At 39.4% G+C, this 19523-nt stretch overlaps 1 protein-coding gene across 1 annotated transcript in view; it reads right to left on the bottom strand.

Moving 5' to 3' along the window:
• Window positions 1-342: 342 nt before the first annotated feature.
• The window catches only part of LOC110105234 (ABC transporter F family member 2-like), an 84837-nt gene continuing 65656 nt past the window's right edge, over window positions 343-19523 (bottom strand). The window contains exons 4-6 of the mRNA XM_020834634.2: window positions 850-951; window positions 620-748; window positions 343-525 (exon numbers count right to left, since the gene is read on the bottom strand). Coding sequence (XP_020690293.2) covers window positions 343-525; window positions 620-748; window positions 850-951 — 414 coding nt within the window. The remainder of the gene's footprint in view (window positions 526-619; window positions 749-849; window positions 952-19523) is intronic.

The following is a 19523-nucleotide window of genomic DNA, read 5'->3' as shown; positions in this document are numbered from 1 at the left end:
TCACCTGCAGGATCGCCCGGATCAAGCCGGAGAAGCCCTGCGGTCTCGGATACGAGCGGGAGGTTGAAGACGAAATCCCAGCCGTTAATCTTGATCAACGGCTCGGATTAAATCCTGCGGTATCGGAGCGCTGTTAATCCCAGCCATTCGATCTGCCATCCAATGGCTGTGGTTAACCCGGCCGTTAACCGTTAGCTCCAATCATTGCCTAGCGAATCAACGCGCGGCGCATGTCAACGGTTGCTGACTGTGTAATTGCCGGATTAATAAATCCAGAAATTCAAGGGAACTTCAAAAATTCATAACTCACTGCACACTTGTCCAAATTAGGTGTTCTTAGGCTCATTGGAAAGTCTCAGGGAGCACTACAATAGCCCTAGGGTTTGAGATCCTGGTTAGGTCAGTCTTAGGTTTAATTTCCTTTGACATCTTAGATTTGGCTTTCACCTTGGGAGCTTTTGCATCAAGCTCCGCTTCACGTTCTACTTCTCTTTCCCTGGCCTCCAGATTCTTTTCCAAATAGTACTGTGATAGAACAATCGAAACCATGTCAGCAACTACAGCAAAAAATAAATAAATTTAAGTAGAATATACTGATAAGCTCATTGAGGTTGCTTACATTGTAATCACCAGCATAGTCTTGTAGAGTGTTATTCTTCACTTCCACTCTTCTGTTAACTATTTGCCTTATGAAATAACGGTCATGAGAAACTGTGATAACAGTCCCCTGATATTCTGATATGGCCTCCTGTTAAAAAAAAAAAAAGATTAAATTTTTTTATTCTTCCCTAGCTATTACAGAAACATGACAGCATAGTATCAGGAAAAGAGGAAGGGATGGATAGATACCTCAAGCATCTCTTTTGATGGTATATCCAGATGGTTGGTAGGTTCATCCAAGATTGATAAGGTAGAAGGTTTTACCATGAACTTGCAAAATGCAAGTCGTGCCTGTGTCCAGAATTCAATTTAAATGAATAAAAAGAGCGATCGTCTATTATATTGAAAGAGTAATTTACAGAGATTTACAAGCTTGGACAGCAGAAGAGTAGGATGGTATGCAGGGCAGGGGGCAATAGATAGGTTACAAAGCATCTCTATAAGCTGTACAAAATTATAAATCTGGAGGAACGACATCCTACTAAGCAAAATTGAATAAATGAAGAAGTTACATCCTCCTAATCTCAATTGATTTGTTTTCCATTAAAAAAAAACAAAAATAGAAGTAGAGCTTTCACATTATATATAACTAAATTGACCCTTTTTTTTTAAAAATCTGTGGGGCTTAGAACCACCCAGTTCTTTCAGATTCCACCACTGATTTTAATATAAAAGGCCACTAGATGTTATTTGGAATGCAAAATAATTCGCCTTCCTCATACAGTTATTTCTAATGGAATACTCTAGGTGGTTGCCGAAATGTTGCCTTCCATGTGAAATAAACGTACAACAATTTAATTTTCAAGGCCATAGGTTGATTGAAACCAGAGGAAATGAACGTTCCTTTTATTATAAAGCAGAGAGGTTAAAAAACTAGGATGTATGCTCTTTGGGGGACAAACTTCACAGTTCTAAGATTTGGAGCATTTCAAACGGTTCATAACTGAAGTACAACTCGTTGCAGTTCCCACTTCACAAATAATTCCATTCCGAAACCAAGTCTTTCCACCTAAAAATAAGCTTCTAAATTTGACTCCTAATAAAAAAATATATAAGCATGCATCATAGTAATCAACAACTTACTAAATATCCTATCTTTCCACCATTAACAAACACTAATTCTGGGTCATAAGTTGATTGAAACCAGCGAAAAGGAGCGTTTCTTTTGTTCATCGAATAGAGAGGTTTTAAAACTAGGATGTACGTTCTTTGGCAGGAAAACTTCCCAACAATAAACATCCCAATGATGTCATCCTATACTTACAAATCAAACCGCCAGGGAAAAAAAATCAAACCGCCAAAAGTGCAACATACTAGTGAATTGCTTCCCATCAAAGCAAAAAAAATTAAGATGTACGGACATTACTAGCATATTAGGAGGAGCTCAACTCTTATTTTCACTTTTAATATGGGAAAACCACTATTTAAAATAGAGCAATATGAGGCACGTCTCAGTGCAACTTTGAAGAAAAATGTTTCAAGACACACCTCGAGCATTCCTTGTAAGGCGTGCGCCTTTCCTCATAGGTTTGAGGTGTTTGCCTCTATGAATATTATTTTTTTTTTAATTAAAACCATTCAACTAATAGAGTCAACCAAACACTTAATTTACATTTTGTTTCAAATTTTTTCTATTAAAACCCTTTTCTAACCCTAATTTATTTTTGTTTGAATTTTTTTTCCTCAACTTTTATTGTAATGTTTTGTAGATGATGTTCAAAGATAAAGATAAAACCACATGATAAAATCACACCGGGTCATAGGAAGAACCCGAATTGAAAACATAGTGATAAGAAGTGGATGCATAATTTGTGAAAATCTATGGCTGAAATCTGATTTTAGCAAACTAGAAATTGAAAAATTTTAGATGTATTCATTCACAGACGAGAATTGAGTACAATAAAGAACCCACAAGAACACTTTTTTATTCAAAATAGTTATGAAAGAAGGACAAGATACAATTGGATCCGGCTCTCTAGCCGTTGGCTAGAGCCCAATCAACCTAAGAACAATCTAAATTCAGCAAATAACATCATAATCGTGCAATCACCCTATTGTTAGCCTTAAATAGACTCTCTAATTCCATCCCAAATTAGCCCCTTTTCCTCCAAATAATTCCCTCTCATATTTGAACTCAAATCAGATCTCTTGCCCTAAATAATTTCCACCCAATTATAATTAAACTTTCCTAAACAATTCCCCCTTGATTCCTCCTCCCTTTCCTTAAATAATTCCCTCTTAGATTTTGAATTCAAATTATATCTCTTGCACTAAATAATTCCCTCCCAAATGTAATTAAAACTTTTCTAAACAATTCCCCTTTGATTAAGAATCTTCCTAAACATCTTCCTCTTGATTAGGAAACTTTCTAATTCCCTCCCAATCAAATCGGCTGGTCCATCACAAAGCAGTCAAGTTGATGTGAGAGGCAACGACTAGATGCATGTATACTTGAAATGCAATTATTACCAGAAAGTGGTGAAAAGTGGTGTAACTAGGATAGATGAAAAACTATTCGAGCAATAAGAGCCAAAGTGCCCGATATGGTGAAAGAGGAGATCAAAGCATATATGAATAAGGAACTAATGTCGAAGCACCTAACACAAATAGTTTGATGGTAGTATTAATGTTAGCTCGTACTACGGGAGCGAGTGTAGTGGGTGAGACCCATCATCCTCATTGCAACCCTTGTCTAATAGGGGTGCAAGGAGTCCCATGGATCACGATATGTTGAACACACTGGAGGATATACATGAATATAGACCTTCTGCATCACATTAGCTAACCTCAGAGATTATTAGGGAGGCACGAATATGAGTGTGCATGAATATAGGAAAATTTTTTTTATGAGAATACTATTCCTTTCAACATTGCGACCTCCATACTTAATACAATGTGATCTTCCCGAGTGTACCTCAATCATCTTCCCCTCGCATCATTTGACCTAGTTCCCCCCCCGCACCCCCCCCCCCCCCCCCCCCCAAACAATTTTTTCAACAACATCAACTATATCCAAGAGCCCACTCAACTATGTTGGTATCAAATGAGATTCATGACCTATTAAATCTTCCTTGATCATGATATGAGCACCATATGGAAGCCGCAAATCTCATGAAACTCTATCTAAACAAAATTAATAGTTATAATACCACTTATTAGGAAGGTAGGATGCTAAGAGCTTTAAATATTATTGATATACACATATCAACACAAAAGATCAAGTCAACAATGTACACAAGACACTAATAATATAGAAACCCAACTCTTGTTTTTTTGGATTGTTTTTTACTCTCACACGCATCTCCATAAAAAAATATCCTTAATACTTCCTTCAATAATTTAAATGATTTCCACTTGGGTCTTTTCAAAAAAATACACTTCAATGATTAAATAAATACCATGGTAAACACCAATTCTATTGATATGCCTTTTTCTCCCACCTCATATAACATTTCACGATATGCATCAATTTGAAAATTGAAATTGAACTCCAGTCTCCGTGTCTTTCATACAATATAATTCCCAAGGCTGTGATTCTTCTACCAATGAAATGCCCCTCAGAATCTCAAATTCACTTTAAGGGGCTGTTTGGTATCGGATTTACAGCGGGATTTAAGTCGGATTTACGCTAAATCCAGCCAAACAGTTTTTGTGCGCGCGTTAAATCCCGGGATTCAGTAAATCCCGGATTTACGGATTTACAGCTTAAATCCGGGATTTAGTAAATCCGAGGGGTAGCCGGATTTAGTAAATCCGAGTGGGATTTATCCGAAGAAGCGCGCGAAAGGAGAAAGTTACCTTCACAGCCAGCGAGCTAAATCCAATCAAACGACCAAAAATGCAAAACTAAATCTCACAGTAAATCAAAGCCGATGTTGACAAAAAATTCCCTCGTTTCGTCGTAAATCCTGGATTTACGAAATCCTTGATTCGGTGGATTTATGGGATTTTGCCAAAGAAGCGCTCGAAAGGGAGAAAGTTTCCTTCACAGCAAGCGAGCTCCTGTTGTTTATTCTGATAAAAAAATGTAGTAACTACCACTCCAACAGGAAGGGAACGTTGTCGTAGAAGCGAAAGGCAAAATGTACTCTTAAGTTAATGTTGGATAACTTAATTAATATAATTTAAAATATTAAAAAATTAAGCAAAACTAATATAATTTTTAATAAAATTATTTGTTAAATACTTAGTTATTTCAAAATAATTAATATGATTAAATACAATTTTAATGAAAATAATTGTTATAAAATATTATAAATAATAAGTAATTGCCTTAAATCTCTTAAGCACCTTAAATATTTTAATTTTCCAAAATCTTTTAACCACCTTAAATCCTGAATTGAATAGCCAATAAGTCACACAAAATTTATCATAAATGTTGCCAAACAATTTTCAGGATTTAACCCCCTTAGGATTTTGTAAATCCGGATTTAGAGGATTTACGAAATTCTACTTAAATGAAATCATTGGTGCTACCAAACAGCCCCTAAGTCATACAAAGATCAACAGCTTGGTCCCCAACTAATAACTGATCATGTGATAAGCAAGCAGCCCTTTCAAAGTCTCCACTTCATATACAATGCAAGAAATTCAGTCACCTTTTTCAGAAATAATCCTTACAAATCATCTCATCTTACCATTACTCTATAACAGATTTCTGATTTAGCTTAGTTTTCGTCGACAGCACTTTTGTATATATGCACTCTTCCTCTCCTATGTAATTAGATGAATATATAATGAAATATTTCTACTTCAGACTTCTCCATATGCCCATTCTCTGTTTATTCATTTCAGCACTCGTTCTCTGTTTTCAGCATGTAGTCTTTTTCTATTACTTCACGCAGTTGCTGATGCTATCCTTTCTTAATGGTATAAGAGACTCCAGCTTAACCGCACCTCCCTCTCTGCTTCTTATTCTCTTTAGTCTTCATTCTTGTCATGGCCAACTTGGCATCAACTTCCATGAACCACCCAGCCTCTTCACAATCTGAACTCAATGACATGGTCAAAACCTCTATTCCCTCTTCTTTAAAATATCTTATGTCCAACATAAAACATAGAGTTGACACTCAGCTCAACAATCAAAACTATCCTATTTGGAGACTCCAAATCCTGAAAAGCTTTTCAGCCAACAACTTCTATGGTTTTCTAAATAGTTGTAACATTTGGCCATTTGCCCACCCAAGCAAATCATCTCAGCCAAAGGTAACATTAGACCTAATCTGCATGCAATACTTGGCATCTCCTTGACCAAAACCTCTCCATAGCTTCTACTCCACTATTTCTTCAACAATTCTACCTTATATTCTCAATCTCACCTTTTGTCATGATATTTGGATCTCTTGAAAAACATCTTCATCCCTCAAACCGATCTCGACTCATTCAACTCAAAAATGACTTCACAATATCACCATGAAAGACATCACTATGACTCAATATTATTCCCCATCAAATCTTTGGTTGAAAATATAGTTATGGCCAATTCACACATAGATCATGAAGATATCATTCTCTACATTCTAAATCGTCCATCATTCACATATCAAGCTTTCAAGACAACTATCCGAACCAAATTCACACCCATCAGTCTTGACGACCTTTATTCCTTATTGTGCAGTGCATAAATCAATATCAATAAAGATAATTCCAAAGACCTCACCAGCATCAATCCTAAATGGCACTTGAAGCCACCCGTGGTCGTTCTTTTTGCCCAGGCAGAGGCCAAAATTCTACTGCTCACCATGGAGGTTGAGCTAATTTTGGCCCTCATACTACATGCCAAATATGTTCCAAAGTCTAACTACCACCATGGCATCATTGTGCCCTACAAGACAATGCTTCATCCATCACTATTATTACAGGTCTCCTCTCTCACTCACAACCAAGACCAAAGCCATGGCTTCTTAATTTAGGTGTCTATGCCCATCTCACAGGAGATATCCATCACCAACAACAATCAATCACGTATACATTTACCAATTCCATCACCATAGGCAACGACACCTCTCTACCCATCTCCAACAACAGTCAAGGTCTTTTGCACGCTCCCTTCCCTAATTGTAATCTCCTCCTCAACAATCTGCTTCATGTTCCCACTCTTTCTCAAGATATATTATCTATAAATCAATTAAGCTCTGACAATAACTACTCCGTCATTTTTTATGCTTTTGGTTTCACCATCAAAAACCTTTCAACTAATAAAACTTTTCTCCAATGTTGCCACTGTAATGCCCTCTACCCCCTACAATCCACAACATTCTCTTTGTCTGCTACAACTCTCTCCACTCAACTCAACTCCATTGTTTTTTGGCATGCTTTTCTCGGACATCAGCATCAAGCAATTTTCTCCCTTGCAAAACCACTTGAAATAACTTCTTTTCTCTACAAAACGTTGTCATACATATAAACCTTTAGAACTTATACCTATATGGGGATGGTCTTCAGTCCCTTCTTTCAATAGATTCAAATATAATGTGTTTTTTGTTGATGACTTCTCCAAAATTTTCTTGTTATTTCCAATGCATAGCAAAAAGCTAAAACTTCACATTAATTTATTCATTTTGTAACAATGGCTGTAAATTTATTTCACTCTAAAATTAAAGTGTTCCACTCTAACTATGGTGAGGAATAAACCTCCCATAACTTGCAAACCTTTCTCTAAGTTGTCCTTATACCCCTAAACAAAACGAAGTGGCCGAATGCAAGCATCATCATTTAATTGAAACAGCTCGTACAATTTTTCATGTGGCATGCCTACCCTCCTCTTTTTTGGCTTGAAGCTTTACCCACAACAGTTTATCTTATAAATTTCCTTCCCTCTAAACCTACCACCAATAAATCTCTTTTTCAGCTCCTCCAGCAAACCTCCCCTTCCTATGCTCACCTTAAAACTTTTGGATGTCCATGCTTTCCATGGATGCAACTACTTGCAACCCAACAAACTTGAACTTGCTCTACCAAGGGTATCTTTCTTGGCTACTCCTCTTCCCACAAAGGTTGTCATTGCTACAATACATTAACCAACAAAATTTTCATCTCTCATCATGTTATCTTTCATGAATAGAATTTCCGTTCAAATCCCATTTACTCTCCTCTACTCCACCCTCCAAATCTACCCAGCCATTTCCACTTACACTTCTTCCGATTTCCACTTCAACTCCCATACAACATACGTTTCTAGCTTCCAATACACCAAATTGTGCATTCACCAATACAAGCTCAACTCAACACCTACAATTAGCTCGTGTTGATTCCCCCTGCTCTCGATCCAATACCCATCCCCTCTAACATCCATCCAATAACTACCAGCTCAAAAAACCAGAAACCTTAAGCCCAAAAGCATCTTCAATATAGCAACCCACACTCCACCTTTTGCCATTTCCCGATGGAGCCAAGCAATGTATGCCATATTTCTAGCCCTTCAGCGACAAGGCACTTGATCTCTTGTTCCACCTCCCTCACACCATAATATCATTGGTTGTCATTGGACGTATGAAACTAAGCTTAAATCAAATGGTACTCTTGACCATCACAAAACTCATTCACTAGCTCAAGGATTTAATCAACAATATGGAGTTAATTACTTTGAAACATTCAGCTCCACTGCCAAAATGCCTACAATTAGACTTATCCTTACAACTACCCTTCATAATTAATGGCTAGTTCTCCAACTTGATGTCCCTAACACTTTCCTTCATGGCACACTTCATAAAGATGTTTGCATACCTCAACCACAAGGCTTTGTTGACAATCTTCATCCTAACTATATTTGCAAACTTCATAAATCTATCGATGAGCTAAAACAAGCTCCTCGAAAATGGTTTGAATCCTTCTTTAGCTTTCTACAATCTTGAGGCTTCAAATTCAGCACATCCAACACTTCTCTCTTCCACTACTACCATAATGACATCTATGATTACCTCATCATCTACGTAGATGATTCTCATCATTGGCAACAAACAAGCACTTCTCCATACCATAATTTTAATCTTCAACTGCAATTCTCACTCAAAAACCTAGGACCGGTCTCATTTTTTCTAGGCATTCAAGTGGTGTCAACTGCAGCTAGTTACTTCCTACACCAACGACAATAAATGCAAGAACTTCTAAGAACATAAGGCCTAGCTGAATGCAAGCCCGATATTACTTCAATGTCCATCAAACTCTCGGCCAAATCCAATGTAGATCAGCCATTTGTCAACCCAACTTTTTTTAATCATATCACAAGTTCTCTATTGTACCTCATCATCACCCGACTAAACATTGCCTTTTTTACCAATCAGCTTTGTCAGTTCACCCATCAACCTCTCAACAAACACTATCAACAACTCAAACATTTTCCTCGATATATCAAAAGCAAAGTTTAAAATTGCGCAGTTGGGTATTGAGATGTTTTTATTCGTGAGGCGAGGCGTAAGCCTCAAGGCATTCTGAGGCGTAAGCCTCAAAATCCAATAATTGCGTGAAGAGAAAATAAAGGTTAAAAATTATTTTTTATATAATACCAAAATAATATGTTAAAGAATGACATATTAGTTTTTTGTTGAACTATGAAGTAACAAATTGACATACATATGAAAAAAAATGCACATTAAGTGAAAAATGATAAGTTGCATGAAATAGAATTAAAATCCAAGAACAAAACAATATAAAATATAAGAATTGCATAAATATATCATGTAACATCAAGTTTAACTTCACATTCCTTCTCTCTCACTTCGTTACTCATCCACAATTAATTCTTAAAGAAAGCTAAAATAGTTGTCAATAACTCAGAAATCATCTATATGGTCATCAGTTAGGGAGTTTTATTGGAGTCATCATCATAACAAATTGGTCTATCATATACCTCATCCTGTGGAGTCCAAGCCTCACAATCTGCTTCTCCATCATTTATTTTAGTTATCTTCGTCTTTCATAAATATTTTTCATCAATTTAATGAAGAGAGTAATACTCCTAAATTATTAAAGGTGGTGGTAATGTGCGGCTTTCCAGTGATCCCCGATGGTGGTTGTGGCGAAGGAGGTAGGCTAAAGGATGAGGCAGTCCAGAGGAAGTTGTTGTGGCTCGGGGGCGCATTAAGGCATGATTTGTTTTGGGTTTTAGTTTAGGATTTATGCAAGTTTTAACAAAAGAATAGATAAGTAAGGTGAGGCGAACCGCCTCATGCCAGCGAGGCGTACTGCCTCACACCAGCGAGGCGTACCGCTTCTCAAGGCGGGCATCGAACAAGTTGAGGCGCAAGCCTCATAAAAAGGTTCGAGGCGTAAGCCTTGAGGCTTTTTTAACTGGAATTGCGCAAAGGCGAGCCTCATATTGCGCAATTTTAAACAATGATCAGAAGCACCATCTACCTCAAGACTCCTAATAATCAAAAGGTAATATCATTGTTCATTCTTATGACTATTTAGATTGGATATTAAATCCTTTCAGTAGGAAATCCACAACTAACTATTGAACATACTTTGGTGACACTCCTCTCTTGGAGTGTCCAAAAGCAACCCACCATCATTGAATCCTCAACCAAAGCTAAATATCATGCTCTTTCCTCCACCGCTTCCGACATTGTCTGACTTCGTTGACTGCTAAGTGACTTCGACATCCCGATTTCCTCAGCACACCACTTCATTGTGACAACATATTAGCATTAGTTTTGACTAACAATTCAGTCTTTCATGACCGTACAAAACACATATTCGAGATTGCGTCCACTCCAATGAAGTTACTGTTAATCACATTGGCTCCAAGGATCAACTTGCTGATCTCCTTAGTAAACCTCTCTCACCATCCAGGTTTACTCTTATTCGTGACAAGTGAACACTACAACACATAGATCATTCACTTACAGTGAGGTGATAACCGATCACATGATAAGCAAGCAATCCTGTCAAAGTCTCCACTTCATATACACTGCAGAACATTCAGTCACTTCTTTCAGAGCTAACCCTCTCCACCATTAATCTATAACAGTCTTCTGCTTTAGTTCAATTTCTGTCTACAAAACTTTTGTATATATACACTCTTCCTCTACTATGTAATGTGATTAATACATAATGAAATAATTCTACTTCAGACTTTTTTATATGCCCATCCTCGATTTATTTATTTCAGAACATGTCCTCTATTTTCAGCATGTATTCTGCTTCTAACACTTCACTCAGCTGCTGGTGCTAGCCTTTCTTCACTGGCCACATCATTCTATATTCTCAAGTAAAACACTACATTTGAAAGGAAAAAAAATTGACAAACTTTTCCAGTTAACCGAAACTAATGATGGAAATAAACTAAAAATCAATCCTAAGAAAAACGGGATAAGCTAAAGAAAACAGTTCATCAGTTCTTTAAAGAAGCATTTGAAAGGACACATGCATAGCAGCTAGCTATTGATAAACCAGGAGAAAAGGATTATTGTCATACAATAAGCATTGAGTGTGCGTAGCTTTTGAATTGGTCATTGAGATTGTTGCGTCCTGGAATATTCACGGCGGTAGAGAATTATAAAGTTTAACGTCTTAGAATTGTACGAAGATCCAACACACAATCAGATAAGTGAGAGAGGGTGTAGCATTTATAAGAGACACTAGAGTTTTTACGTGGAAACCCTTGAAAAGGGGGAAAAACAACGGGGCCAGGCCTAGTTTGAATGAATCCACTAGTATTTGCAGTCGATTACAAATGAGTCCCTTTTTAGGGAGAAGACCTGGGCTTGATGTTACAAATGTACGTCATATAGAGTGCATTACATGGTGGGAGTTACAATAATCAACATAGACATGTTTGTTTAGTTGGAAGGGCCATTGTCGGCAAGAGACAGAGGTCAGAAGGACCGTAGTAAGACAGTTGTCTGTTAATGGAGGTCGGAAGGACCTAGTAGGAGACCGGGGTCAGAAAGACCGTTGTCTGTTAATGGAGGTTGGAAGGACCATAGTAGGCGACAGAGGTCAGAAGGACCGTAGTCAGCAGGAGACCGGGGTCAGAAAGACCGTTGTCTGTTGGTGGAAGTCGGAAAGACCATAGAAGGCGATGGAAGTCAGAATGATCGTAGTCAGCAGGAGATCGGGGTCTGAATAACCATTGTATGGTGATGGAGGTCGTAGTGACTATAGTAGGTGACGGAGGTCGGGAGGGCCATAGTCGACAGGAGACTGGGGTTAGAAAGACCGTTGTCTAGTGATGGAGATAAGATGGACCATAGTCGGCAGGAGAACGGGGTCTGAAAGACCGTTATCTGGTGATGGAGGTCAGAGTGACCGTAGTAGGTGACAGAGATCGAGAGGACCGTAGTCGGCAGGAAACCAGGGTCTGAAAGACCGTTGTTGGCAGGAGACCGGGGTCTGAAACACAGTTGTCTGGTGATGGAGGTCAGAATGACCGTAGTAGGCGACGGAGGTCGAGAGGACCATAGTCGGCAGGAGACTAGGGTCTGAAAGAATGTTGCTGGTAGGAGACGGGGGTCTGAAAGATCATAGTAGGAGGGCGATACTTTGGTAGAAGTTCGGGTGTTAGGTGGTGGTCTGGCGGAGTTCGGGCCTTAAGTGGTGGTCCGACAGAAGTCCGACCCTCAGGTGGTGGTCCGGCGGAACAACAACATCAGACGGTGGTCCGGCGGAGGTGAGGGCCTCAAGTGGTGGTCCAAAAGATGTCCAGGCCTCAGGTGGTGGTCCGGCGGAGCAAAGGCGCTAGGCGGTGGTCCGATGAAGGTGAGGGCTTCAAGTGGTGATCCGGCGGAGCAACGGCGTCAGGCGGTGGTCTGGCGGAAGTGAGGGCCTCACGTGGTGGTCCGGCGGAGCAATGGTGTCAGGCGGTGGTCTGGCGGAGGTGAGGGCCTCAAGTGGTGGTCCGGCGGAGCAAACGGCGTCAGGCGCTGGTCCGGCAGAGGTGAGGGCCTCACGTGGTGGTCTGGCAGAGCAATGGCGTCAAGCGGTGATCCAGTGGAGGTGAGGGCCTCACGTGGTGGTTCGGAGGAGCAACGGCGTCAAGCGTTGGTACGGCGAAGGTGAGGGCCTCACGTGGTGTTCCGGCGGAGCAACAACGTCAGGCGGTGTTCCAGAGGAGGTGAGGGCTTCAAGTGGTGGTCCGACGGAGCAACGGCGTCAGGCGGTGCTCCGACAGAGGTGAGGGCCTCACGTGGTGGTCTGGCTGAGCAATGGTGTTAGGCGGTGGTCCGGCGGAGGTGAGGTCCTCAAGTGGTGGTCTGGCAGAGCAACGACGTCAGGCGGTGGTCCGGTGAAGGTGAGGGCCTCAAGTGGTGGTCCGATGGAAGTCTGGCGGTGGTCGAGGAGGCTAGGAAGCAAGAGCAATCTCTGATATCTCTCTTTTTTCCTTAGGATTGGGATCCTCTTTCAAGCCATTTGGGCTCGGATTGAGTTGAATTTGGTGTCGTTGGGTTTGTATTTTCGAGACGCTCAGTTCAACTATAATTTTACTGAAATCAGAGTTTGGATGGTCTCCGAATTAATTTTTGAAGTTTCCAACTTGATTTTGCATCGAGATTCGCACCCGTTTAAGAAAATTTTTCGACGCCGTATAAGTTGCCTCCCTATTTTTGGACTAGAATCCGAAAATATATGTGTCGACATTTCATATTGGCCGAATCACAAAAAATTGTGTTTCAAAACTAAAATTTTGCTCAAACTTGATCATATAGGCCTCGTTCAGCCCCTAAAGTGTCAAAATTGAATCCGGAACGTCAAAAAACGTGCTCGGAGACCCAAAAAATGTCCAATTTGGACCGTCCGGGCCAAAAATCGGGCCCGGACACGCTTAGGGCCAAAACAGCCAGTTGGCCGCCGGCTGCGGCGGCACCAGCACCGCATGGGCGCGTGAGCAGCCGGCTGTAGTTATCTTATTTTTTTTTATTGAAACCGCATTGGCGGTTTTAGAAAAATCGCCTGGGTAGGCGGTGGGCGGTTTGCCAAACCGCCTACCAAAAAAATTTTTTTTTTTGAAAGAGAGAAAGAGGGAGAATGGGAGAGGGAGAGGGAGAGAGGGAGAGGGAGAGTTTTATATTTTTTTTTATTTTTTTATTTTTTGAAAGAGAGTGGGAGAGTGGGAGAGAGGGAGAGTTTTATATATATACATTTTTTTTTCTCTCCCATAACTTCCCCTCTAGCCTATAAATAGACCACCCCTTGGACCTAATTCCTTGCACCTTCTCCTTCTCTTCTCTTCTCTCATTAGAGGCCTTCTCTGCCCCTTGGACAATTGGTATCCATTGTCCAACAGCAGGGCCCCCTCTTTGCGAGAAAGAATCTTCTTTTTCTCCTTTCTTCTCTCATTAAAGGCCTTCTCTGCCCCTTGGACAATTGGTATCCATTGTCTAACAGCAGGACCCCTCTATGAGAGAAAGATTCTTCTTCTTCTCCTTTCTTCTCTCATTAGAGGCCTTCTCTGCCCATTGGACAATTGGTATCCATTGTCTAACAGTAGGGCCCCTCTTTGCGAGAAAGAGTCTTCTTCTTCTCCTTTTTTCTCTCATTAGAGGCCTTATCAATCCTTTGGACAATTGGTATCCATTGTCTAATAGCAGGGGCCCTCTTTGCGAGAAAGAGCCTTCTTCCTCTCCCTTCGGTGCTCTTGCTATACGGGAGGCTTTCCCTTGCCCTTGGTCAATTGGTATTCATTGTCTAATAGTAGGGCCCCTCCCTATACTGGAGTAATGTCGGGTGACCACTTTCCTTCGAGAGATTCTGCGGTCAGGGGAAATTATGTCGTTCCTTATTTGGAAACCGCCTGACGGTGGTCGGAGGCCTGACAAAGGAGCGATAGCAGATGATCTGGCATCGAGTACAAGTACTGTGTCGAGTAGAAGATCGACAAAAGTACATCGACAGACAAAAGTCTGATGATGGGTAAAAGTCTCACGTCGATAGAAGTACGACGTCGGGTAAAAGTACGACGTCGAGTAGAACTACGACATCGGGTAGAAGACCGACGAAACTTCATCAACAGGCAGAAGTCTGAAGACGAGTAGTAGTCCGACGGCAGGTAGAAGTCTAACGTCGGGTAGAAATATTGCGTTGGGTAGAAGACCGACGAAAGTTCATCGACGGGCAAAAGTTTGACGATGGGTAGTAGTCCGATGTCGAGTAGAAGTATGGCTTTGGGTAGAAGTACAGCGTCAGGCAGAAGACCGATGAAAGTCCATCAACGGGGAGAAGTCCGATGACGGCTAGTAGTTCGACGTCGAGTAGAAGTACGGCATTGCATAGAAGTACAACATCAGGCAGAAGACCGACGAAAGTCCATCGATGGGTAGAAGTCCGACGATGGCTAGTAGTTCGACGTCGAGTAGAAGTACGACATTGGGTAGAAGTACAACGTCGGGCAGAAGACCGATGAAAGTCCATCGACGGGCAGAAGTCTGACGACGGCTAGTAGTTCGACGTCGAGTAGAAGTACGGCATTGCGTAGAAGTACAACGTCGGTCAGAAGACTTACAAAAGTCCATCGACGGGCAGAAGTCCGACGACGGCTAGTAGTTCAACGTTGAGTAGAAGTACGGCGTCAAGTAGAAGTACAATGTCGGGCAATAGACCGATGAAAGTCTATCGATGGATAGTAGTTCGACATTGAGTAGAAGTACGACGTTGAGTAGAAGTACTGAGTCGGGTAGAAGACCAACGAAAGGCTATCGACGGACAGAAGTTTGACGACGGGTATTAGTTCAGTGGCAGGTAGAAATTTGACGTCGGGTAAAAGCACTGATCAGGTAGAAGACTGACAAAAGTTCATCGACGGGCAGTAGACCGATGATAGGTAGTAATCCGACGGCAGACAGAAGTCTGATGTCGAGTAGAAGTATTACGTCAAGCAGAAGACCAACGAAAGTCCATCGATGGGCAAAATTCAGATGACAAGTAGTAATACAACGCTAGACAGAAGTCTGATGTCGGGTAGAAGTACTACGTCGGGCAGAAGACCGATAAAAGTCCATCAACGGGCAGAATTCCAATGACAGGTATTAGTAGGACGGTAGATAGAAGTCTGACGTCGGGTAGAAGTACTGCGTGTGGCAGAAGACCGACAAAAGTCCATCAACGTGCAAAATTCCAACGACGGGTAGCAGTACGACGGCAGATAGAAGTCTAACATCGGGTAGAAATTTAACTCTGTGGAGAAGTCCGATGGAAGTTCATTGACGACATTCTAGCGACGTTAATTAAGGATGTATGATCTATCCAAGGTTGTATGTCAGAACCTTTGCTCGATGATATTAACCTATAATGGATCCACCAATGATGTATGACCTATCTGAGGTTGTATATCAGAGCCTTTTCCTGATGACGTTAACCTGTATGAAAGAGATTGAGATAATCCACTAAGGATATAAGACCTATCCGAGGTTGTATGTCAGAGCCTTGCTCGATGACGTTAACCTGTATGAAAAAGGTCGAGATAATCCACTAAGGATGTAGGACCTATCCGAGGTTGTATGTTAGAGCCTTTGCTCGATGACGTTAACCTGTGTTGAAGAGGTCGAGATAATCCACTAAGGATGTAGGACCTATCCGAGGTTGTATGTCGGAGCCTTTGCTTGATGACATTAACTTGTGTGGAAGAAGTCGAGAGAATCCACTAAGGATATAAAATCTATCCAATGTTGTATATCAGAGCCTTGCTCGATGACATTAACCTTTGTGGAAGAGGTCGAGAGGTCCATCAAGGATGTAAGACCTATCCGAGGTTGTATGTCATAGCCTTTGCTCGATGACGTTAACCTGTATAGAATAGGTCGAGAGAATCCACCAAGGATGTAAGACCTATCCAAGGTTGTCTTTCAGAGTACTTCTTGATGACATTAACCTTTAAAGAAGAGGTCGAGAGAATCCACCAAGGATGTGATACCTATCCGAGGTTGTATGTCGGAGCCTTTGCTCAAAGACATTAACCTGTGTGGAAGAGGTCAAGAGAATTCACCAAGGATATGAGACCTATCCGAGGTTGTATGCCAGAGCCTTTGCTCGACGACGTTAACCTGTATGGAAGAGGTTGAGAGAATCCACCAAGGATGTAGGACATATCCGAGATTTTAGGTCAGAGCCTTTGTTCGATGACGTTAACCTGTGTGAAAGAGATCGAGAGAATCCACCAAGGATGTGAGGCCTATCTGCCAACTCAAAGTTACATTTTTACAACTCTTAACAAATTTTATAAATATTACATCTATTGAAAAAGAAAATTCTAGACTCCTTGCATGGTTATCCTAATAAAAATCACAAGCAGTTTATATGAAAATGAAAATAACTCAAACCATTTACCCTGTGCCAAGCCATGCTCTTAATTATAAGGGCTAAGCAGCTCCACCTGTGTAGTTATAATTATTAATTTAGCCCTCATTTTTATTTAAGGGGAGCTGAGCAAGCACCTGCATAAAACATTATTAGAAATCATGATAATGCTCCCCTCTTTTTATTAGCTTGAGCATGGCCACCTGCACAGAAGAACAATATATATATATATATAACCTAAGGGTAAATCTAGCGCTCATCACATCATCCACAGAGTGCAGAAAAGGTAAGAAAACACACCAATAATTTTTCAAACAGCATGCAATGAAATTCACGAAAAGCTCCGGCACACAGAAGAAAAGTAAAACCCAGTGGCCTAACCTAGATCTAGAAGTGGTGCCCTAGAAAAAAATTCTATGTGTGTGTATGGTTGGTGTGGTTTGGATAGGTCATAAGCAGGGTAGTTATTTAAAATTATCTAGAGTTTAGGTTTGTTGGGGGTTTGAAAAAGATATTTTAGTTAAAGTTCAAATATTAGTGGATTAGGGTCCATTTTAATTATCTCAGTTTGTTAATCAATTTTAAGAGCTTAGGGTGATGATATTTGAAGTTAAAGTTATATTAGCCAATTTAGGAAAGTTCCTGGTCCTCCTAGAAACTAGACTAAGGGTCCAAAAAGTCACTATGGGAAAAAAGCTAAGTCTGAGTCTCCTAACATTTTAGGAAAATAGTAACCCTTAACACGAGTAATTAGACAGGTAGTACACTGAAATTGGAGTTTTCTAGGAAAAGTTATGAATTTTCTAAGTTTCGGGCCCTAAGTGAACTACGGTTGACCAAAAGGTTGACTTTCTAATCTAGGTCAGTTTCTGGAAACCTAAGATTTTTAATAAATACTAGATCCTAATTATATTCTATTGCAAGTAATTTTGCCTAATTTAAAATTTTCTACAATTAGTTATGAATTTCTAAAGATCGGGTAATTAAGGGAATTTTCTAAATTTCCTAATAAAGGGCTGATTTTATTTTTTGATCCAAATCATATCCAAACTGATTGGAATCACCCCCAAAGGGAAAGAGTGGCCTGAGAAAGTAATGCCAAGTGTTTGGGGAAAATTTAGGATTTTTAATAATTTTTAATAAATTATTAGGGGCAAAATGGTAAATTTCACCTATGATCAAATTAGGAGTCAACCTGAAGTCAAACTAGGGAGCCCTATTTATCTAAGGTCAAGGATCATATTTTGAACAATTTAAGGTATTATGGGTAATTTTCCATCCTAAAATGTATTTATTGTAATTTTTGGAAGGTCACGAGGCCTTATTTAGCAGGTTAATTAGGGTTAGTTAATTAAGGGATATAAAGACTCCTAAAAATTCCTAGAAAATTTTGGAAGGTTTATAATGTCACTAAGTTTAAGTGTTCAAGTTTTTAAGTCAATCCGGGGTCTATCCTAGCCCCTAGAAAATTTCTAAGTTTGTTAGACTAGTCCTTAATTTTTGTCCTTAAGGTGTCACTACGTTAAATGGGTTTTAATCGAAGTTCACACTAACCCTCGAGGTAATAATGCATGGGAAACATATAAAAGCAGTAAACACACATGTCTTTAAATCTAGGAGAGCCTAAACTAAGTGCTCGTGGTGCAACCTACCCATGTAAGCTACGACGAATAAAAAAAAAAGTAATTAAAATTAATAACGGGAGCTAGTAAATGGTTGAAACTCAACCATCCACTAATCCAACCCCATGATTTGCTTTTCATGCATAGAATCTATGTTTAAAATTTTATGGAAGTGAATCTCTCAAAAATTAGGATTTAAAATAATAGTAGTTTCAAAGTAATTTAAAAATACTTCATAAATACATATTTATATAGATTTTTTTGGAAAATACGATAATTTAAAATAGATCACGTTTTTATCTACATAAGTATAGGAGATTCACTGGACACTCGATCGAGCTTTCAAAAATATTTGAAAATAATTTGAAATTTCAAAATAATTATAATAATAAATATTTAAATATTAGTAAAAATACTCAAAATAGCCATCTAAGAGAGAAATCTGTCCAGACATCAAGAATCAGCTCATGCAAAATAATTTTAAATTGCAATTCATAATTTTCCGAAGAGAAAGAGGGGTCGCACACCAAAATCCAATTTAAGAAGACAAAGATATGATTTTTACAATTTTAAATACAATAATAGGGTATTTTAAAATAGTGTACTTTTACTATTTTCAAAATAACTGCATATATAGCTATCATTTTTAAATAAGAATGGTCTCAAATCGTACATAATTCAAATACGAACAAAATAAGGTGATGTGCATCGAAAACGGATTTAAAACGAGAAAGTTGTGCATTTTCGAAGTTTAAATACGATAATAGAATATTTTTAAAATAGTACTCTTTTGCTGTTTTTCTTAATTTTGGAGGTTGGATTTAGAATGAATTAAGTCATCCTAATTAATTCAAAATCCAATGGAGGGAAAATTTAAAAAAACTTTCATATAATAGATTTTATAATTTATGAAAGAATTTGAATTTCAAATTTAGAAAAATTTGAATTCAAAGACAAACTAAATTATGACAATCCAAAATTAGGAATTACTTAAAATAATAATAATATTAA

Source organism: Dendrobium catenatum, unplaced genomic scaffold, assembly GCF_001605985.2.
Source record: "Dendrobium catenatum unplaced genomic scaffold, ASM160598v2 fragScaff_scaffold_414, whole genome shotgun sequence".
NCBI lineage: Eukaryota > Viridiplantae > Streptophyta > Magnoliopsida > Asparagales > Orchidaceae > Dendrobium > Dendrobium catenatum.
Note: the sequence above shows the minus strand (reverse complement) of the source record. Positions and strands in the feature narration are given on the sequence as shown.